Here is a 7,621-nt window from a genome sequence, read left to right as displayed (position 1 = left end):
GTTGATTCAAACGAAATCATGGCGCCGACAGTAAAGAAGTCACACAAGTGTGTTGTGTGCCATAAACAAAAAGAACCCGATCCTCATTTGGTATTTCACAGGTTCCCTTAGGACAAAGAACGGTGAGTACACACAGTATAATACATGCAGTATGTGCTGCTAATGAGTAAGCCCCACTGATATTGGATGTAAGATTAAGGCAAGGCATCCACAGTAAATCTCTTTTGTTTTTCATTTTTTGTTGGCTTGTATGCTACCTTATTTCTATTTCCAACCCCCTTTTGATTATTTTTGTGTGTGATAGAATTTTGTGTTATTTTGATCCTTTTGATTGTACATTTATACATTTATTAGTTTATAATACTAAACTATACATGAGTGCATCATGCTTTTCCATTTCAATAAAAAATAAAATACAATTGTGTTTTTATACACCTAATATCTCTCCATCTTACAGTGGCCTACAAACTGTCATTAAATGTATGCCTACACATAAGCATTTGTGGCTAAGTTTAACAAATCAGATATACAGTATGTTTTAATTTATTCGAATGTGGTATTGTATAGAACATTTAAAAATGGCTGTAATATACTGTACAATACTTAAATTTGCAAAAAAATTAACTAAATCATAAGAGATATAGCTATTGAATTTCTGAAAAATAGACTGAGAAACATATTTTGCAATTTAGTTACCTAAAATTTAAGAATATCATGAATATATGAGTAAAATATACTGACATAGTAATGCAAATTATGAACAAATATGTCGCAAAATTTACAATCGAAATCCATCCTATATACCCGTAAGCATTACTGCTCTGAATGTTTGGTTGCTCGCTCAACAGATGGAGCCATTCGTTTCGCATGGGAGTATCTGGCATGTTTTCATAGCACACTCATTTGTGTGTTAAAAGCCTGAGCCTTCCTATCTTCCTTCAGTATATAGTCTTTGGTTTATTCTAACGAAGAAACAGCCAATTTGCTTTAGGATGATACTTTTCTAAGATTTTTCCTGTCCGGTCCATATTTTGGCTTCATATCTACCTGACCTACTATATATAGTAGGTAATGGAAAATAGCCTGTAATATTTATGCTTCAATTGCTATCTCAATTTCTGATATATGAATTGATTCATGGTCTTCAGTGTCATGATATGTATCAGTATAAAGATGTTTAATGAACTTGTGTAACCATGAGCTCAGATTAAAAATGTGAATATATATAAAAACATTCTACATATCTTTGGTATTTTGTCAAAAAGTCGAAAAATATGGATACTTCAAAGAAAAACTCCTGTTTATATTATTGATTAGATTGAAAAGAACTCAGGAATATGCAAAACAATAAGAAAAACGTAAAAAATTGGGGTGTAATTTGTCCTAGCAATTGTACACTTAGATTCAAAAGTTCGCCGACACTCAAGGGGAATCGTTCGTCAGAGGTCTCTAGTGTTACCATGACAAAACAAAGAAAGAGTTGGTCTTCTTACTACCTTCAAGGAAATGGGCGGAGACTTGTCCAACCTCAGCGAACGCTTAAAGATATTACAAATCGAGTTGCCATATTTCATACTCTGGTATCATTTGTCCCTCGAGTATTGACTACAAATACACAAAACACACACACATGTATATATATATATATATATATATATATATATATATATATATATATATATATATAAAATTATTTTTACTATTCTTTTGAGGTGCCCAGTAGACACTTCCAATGGATGGGTAGGTGGCCGGGGGGAGGGGGGGGGGTAGGGGGGGATTACTCCTCCCCCTGGCAGTCCGACACTGAAAAATTTGAGGAAACAAGGAAGTCATTTGTATTTTAGAGGTTGTGGAAAGAGATTAAAAAATTCTTGATACAACTTGTAAAATATTGTATCATTGCCTCAATCTAATTTGATAACCGTTAACGTTCCATGAAATGTTGCTAACCTAATTCATAATTAGTTCATTTGAAGTAGCTAGTAGCAATGGAATAAATAGCTGTTGTTGTTCTAAGGTTGATTAGTAACCAAAATTAACTATTAACTTTGCATAATAAATAATCTGTGATGGAAACAGTAAATACTAATGACGGCATAGTACTTTGAATACAATCAGAATTTAGTTTATTGAATCGAAAAGGAATTGTATTGCGGTAAATGAGACCACTATTACATACTAGCAAAACCTTTGAGAAATTTTGCTTTATTGATAAATCATATAAAAAAGTCTCTTGTCCTCAGAACGACATAATTTTCCAAGATTTTTTAATGAAAGTAAGAAATACTAATTTTCCCGTAATATATTCCCTAATTTTCCAAAAAAAAAAAAAAAAAAAAAAAAAAAAAAAAAAAATATATATATATATATATATATATATATATATATATATATATATATATATATATATATATATAAGCGCAGGGGGCAGGAGCACAAAATGATTTCCTACACTAATACCATGGCTGTAAGTTATCAGTGATTATGTAATTACTAGTAGCTTCATCTTCAGAAAATTACGTAGCTTGATTACGCTGACTTCTAATAATCGTGATTCAAATAGGCGTAAGTCTCCATGATCAAGTTCCTATTTGTGTTCCTTTCATTCATTCTTTATTCATTCGTTTATTAAACATCCTCCATATTTTTAAGAAAAACTTGCCTTTTTCGCCGGTATTCATCTAAAGCCGTCAATTTTAGTTCCTAGTTTCTCACTATCCCTCCAGAAAAGAAATCTCTCCTGAGCGGCAGCAAGAAACACCTTCACTTGACCATTCCAATCTGGAACCTTTGGAAATTTGTGTTAAGCCGAGACGAGATATTCCTTAGCTGGATTAGAAAATATAAGGCATTTTCAGCATTATTTCACTCACCGTTTTTATACAATTTCAATCACATTCCTTTATAATTATTCCAGTTAACGAAAATATCTAGGTTGATTTTAAAGCAAATGGGTAAATTATCCTACAGAGTACTTTCGTAATGAGCATATTAATTGGAAAACTTGTGGTATATGGAGGACTACAGAACATAATGATCTATAGTAACTAAATAGTATAACTTCGAGCCGGACAAATGTTGGTATAAGGATTCTTTCTAACAAATCCTTCAAACACTCATAAGACAACGACTCTCTATTTTCAGCTTTTTTTTTTTCCAAAATCTACCATGATGTGGATGAGCATTTAAGTCCAACAAAATAATCCCGTTATCTCTACTCGATGATAACTATCTCCAATTTTGTCATAGGGCCTCAGTACTTATCAAGCAAATTATAGCTCTTGTAATGAAGATAGAATTAGCAAAACAGCAAAGATTTTACAGTATATATTTGAAATTCTAGATTAAATGTCAATGCCAACCGTTCTTAGCCACAAGTGGGTTGCGAACTAAAGACTGAGATTGCACATCCCCTTCAATCTGAATGACTTAGGAAATATTTTACAGTACAGTATTCTTATGTATTCCAAAATGTTCCTATTTATGAATATCTAAAGGCCTTTGAAAGTCTTTAGCAATCAGTTTAGCATTCTAAAACTAAGTTTTTGGAAGCATAATATAATAACTTTTATTGGAAACATTGCAATATTGAGCGAAAATTTCTCCTGATATGCATGAATGTCTAGAAATCAATTTATATGGTGACCGATTACTACATTCACTACTGTAATCTCTCTCTCTCTCTCTCTCTCTCTCTCTCTCTCTGTGTGTGTGTGTGTGAATGTCCTCAAGGCTCGTATAACTCATCTATGGCGTTTTTATGAATACTTTACAGCATCGACCCATAAATGAAACTGGAACAAGACTAATGTCAGATCTCCGAACAATCTAATGTAGCTGTTAACGGAAGGAATTGTTAAGTTATGCCACTCCATTAATTTTTACATGCTTATACAGATTCTAGATATATATATATATATATATATATATATATATATATATATATATATATATATATATATATATATATAATGTGTGTGTTTTGTGTATTTTTATTGATTAGTTGAGATGTCAAATGATACCACAGCATAAAATATGGCAACAAGATTTGTAATATTTTCCAGCGTTCGCTGAGCTTGGACAAGGCTCCGCCTATTTCCTAAGAAGTAATAAGAAATGCAACTCTTTGTTTGTTTTGTCATGGTAACACTAGAGACCTCTGACGAGCAATTCTCCCTGAGTGTCGGCGGACTTTCGAATCTAAGTGTACTACTATATATAGTAGGTCAAGCGTTAATGGGTTAAGTTTGCCATTGCATGTTTCAGACTGTTAGAATTTTTATACTATTGTTATGTTATTTAAGCTCGTGGTGCGTATAGGTTTGAGTTGGTGTCGTACCCAAAGAGCACAAGGTAGGTTCGCTTCCCAAGGAGAGCCGTTTGCACAGGCAAGCGATACTCGTCATTTTCCTGAGGACGAGCGAAGCCTTTAGTCCCCCAACGGTTGTTTAGAGAGCTGGCTGCGATGGTGAATATTGCTCCAGGAGGTCTGTTTCGAGGGGGTCATACTCTATTGGGGCGTCCACTTGGTTGTAAAGCCAATTGGAGATATCCGGGAAATTGTCCTCGGGGATCACTGCGAGGACATAGTCTGGTTTCTCTTTGAGAGAGTCACGCCCTTGATGCGAAATTGAGCTTCAGAGCGCTGAAACCAGGCAAACGTTTCGCTACTGGCGAAAGTCGGCAGTTTCATTGTTGCCGTGTGGACCGGAGAGTCGAGGACGGTGGGCGGCATTGTCAAAGATTAGGGCACAGCGGTTCTCAGGAAGGAGGGAAGCTGTTCACTCCGGTGGTCATCAATGTGGCTGCTAAGGGTCTTACCGGAAAGACGTGCTGAACATGACCTGTTTATTTAAACGACACTTCACTCAAAATCTATTTTTGGGTGAGATAGCCATGGCGTCCTGATGGAAGAGGAAATCCTCTCAGGACGACGGACCTCAACCTAAGAGGAAATCTTCCAAACAGAAACCCCAGCAACGTCAACCAAGACGTCAGTTTCCGGGACCCGCTACCTCCCAAGTGGCAGCTCAGCCACAGCAGACCTTTCAGCTGGTCACCCAACCGGTCTTGTCACAGTCACCGGTTTTCACCCCTGCTTCGAGCAACAGACGACTACCTTTCGTCCCAAAGGTAGAGGCTCAAGCAGAGGTGCAGGCAGAGACGCGTCTCGCCGTCCCTCCCGAGGCAGAGGAGGAAAGGGAGCTAGCGGCCGAGGCAGCAAGCCCTCGGGACACCAGAAGCAAGGAAGTGCTTCCGGTGGGAGGAAGACTCCGCCAATTCCAGGATCGTTGGACCTTCGATCCCTGGGCACACAGCATCGTCAAGAAGGGTCTAGGCTGGAGTTGGACTCAACCACCCCCAACATTCCAGCAATTCTTCCAACAATCAACCCCCCTTCTGGAAGAATATGTCCTAGATCTCTTGAACAAGAAGGTGATAAGGAAGGTAAAGTCCACCAGGTTCCAAGGGAGACTGTTTTGTGTCCCCAAGAAAGACTCCGACAAACTCAGAGTCATTCTGGACTTATCCCCCCTCAACAAGTTCATAGCGAACGACAAGTTCAAGATGCTGACTCTTCAACAGATAAGGACCCTTCTGCCTCGAGGTTCTTACACGGTCTCCATAGACCTGGCGGATGCCTACTGGCACATTCCGATGAACCATCACGCTTCCTCCTACCTAGGATTTCGACTCCAAAGGAAAAGCTACGCCTTCAGGGCCATGCCCTTCGGCCTCAATGTGGCCCCTCGGATCTTCACAAAGCTGGCGGACGCCATAGTACAACAGCTCCGCCTCCGAGACGTCCAGGTGATGGCCTACCTCGACGATTGGCTAGTTTGGGCTCCATCGCCCGAGGATTGTGTAAAATCCTGCAGCAAAGTCACCCAGTACCTAGAACACCTGGGATTCAAGATAAACGCGAAGAAATCTCGCCTCTCTCCAGCTCAGAAGTTCCAATGGTTAGGAATCCATTGGAACCTTCAGTCACACCGCCTTTCCATTCCCCAGAAGAAAAGGAAGGAAATAGCAGGGTCTGTCAAGCGACTACTGAAATCCAAGCGGATCTCAAGACGCCAGCAGGAACGAGTTCTAGGCTCTCTACAGTTCGCCTCAGTGACAAACCCAGTGCTTCGTGCACAGCTAAAGGATGCCGCGGGAGTCTGGAGACGTTCTGCATCCATCGCTCGAAGAGACCTCAAGAGACGGCTCCCAAACAGACTTCGACTTCTCCTCAAGCCGTGGTCGGAAGCAAAGGCCCTGAAAAGGTCCATTCCTCTCCAACACCCACCTCCATCACTCAACATCCACACGGACGCTTCGCTGGAGGGTTGGGGAGGTCACTCCCACCAAAAACAGGCTCAAGGCACATGGTCTCCCCTGTTCAAGACGTTCCACATCAACATCTTGGAGGCCATGGCGGTCCTTCTAACTCTGAAGAAACTCTCCCCGCCTCCCTCGATCCATATTCGTCTAACCCTAGACAACTCGGTGGTAGTTCGATGTCTCAATCGCCAAGGCTCAAGATCGCCCCAGATAAATCAGGTGCTTCTCCCAATCTTCCGTCTGGCAGAGAAGAAGAAATGGCACCTGTCTGCAGTTCACCTACAAGGATTCCGCAACGTGACAGCGGACGCTCTATCTCGGACAAACCCGATAGAGTCGGAATGGTCTCTAGACGCAAGATCATTCTCCTTCATCTCCCACCAAGTCCCAGAACTTCAGATAGATCTCTTCGCAACGAGCGATAACAATCAACTTCCTCGGTACGTGGCCCCGTACGAGGACCCCAAGGCAGAAGCAGTGGATGCCATGTCACTGGACTGGAACAGATGGTCCAAGATCTACCTGTTCCCTCCCACCAACCTTCTGCTGAAAGTCCTCTCCAAGCTGAGAACCTTCAAAGGGACAGCGGCCCTAGTGGCTCCCAAGTGGCCCCGGAGCAACTGGTACCCCCTGGTCCTGGAGCTGCAGCCCAAGCTGATCCCTCTCCCGGGCCCAGTTCTCTCCCAACAAGTACAGAAGTCGACTGTCTTCGCTTCATCATCGAAAATCAAGGACCTTCATCTCATGATTTTCTCTCCCTAGCCGCAAAGAAGAGGTTTGGGATCTCGAAGAAAAGTCTAGACTTCCTCGAGGAATACAAGACCGAATCCACAAGACGGCAATACGAATCATCTTGGAGAAAATGGGTCTCTTTCGTCAAGACAAAAAATCCTAAGGAAATCACAATTGATTTCTGCATGTCATTCTTCATTCACCTTCATGGACAGGGATTAGCAGCCAATACGATTTCAACTTGCAAATCGGCCTTGACTAGACCAATATTGTATGCCTTCCAAATTGATCTGTCCAGCGACATCTTCAATAAACTGCCGAAAGCATGCGCTCGTCTACGCCCAGCACCCCCACCGAAACCGATCTCCTGGTCATTGGACAAGGTGCTCCATTTCGCCTCCAACTTAGATAATGATTCATGCCCTCTCAGGGATCTGACTCAGAAAGTTATATTTCTCTTTGCTCTTGCCTCAGGAGCCCGAGTCAGCGAAATAGTGGCATTATCAAGAGAAGAGGGTCATATCCTGTTTACTGATTCAGGAGACATTACCCTCTCCCCGGA

The 7,621-nt window shown here is 40.8% G+C and overlaps 1 protein-coding gene across 1 annotated transcript in view; it reads right to left on the bottom strand.

The window, feature by feature from the left end:
* LOC137635944 (piggyBac transposable element-derived protein 2-like) overlaps positions 1-4,735 on the bottom strand; it is a 6,273-nt gene extending 1,538 nt beyond the window's left edge. Inside the window, exons 1-2 of the mRNA XM_068368393.1 lie at positions 4,578-4,735; positions 4,340-4,489 (exon numbers count right to left, since the gene is read on the bottom strand). Of these exons, the coding sequence (XP_068224494.1) occupies positions 4,340-4,489; positions 4,578-4,735 (308 nt within the window). The remainder of the gene's footprint in view (positions 1-4,339; positions 4,490-4,577) is intronic.
* Between the last annotated feature and the right edge of the window lie 2,886 nt (positions 4,736-7,621).

The sequence above is a fragment of the Palaemon carinicauda genome, chromosome 3 (assembly GCF_036898095.1).
Source record: "Palaemon carinicauda isolate YSFRI2023 chromosome 3, ASM3689809v2, whole genome shotgun sequence".
Classification (NCBI taxonomy): Eukaryota; Metazoa; Arthropoda; class Malacostraca; order Decapoda; family Palaemonidae; genus Palaemon; species Palaemon carinicauda.
Note: the sequence above shows the minus strand (reverse complement) of the source record. Positions and strands in the feature narration are given on the sequence as shown.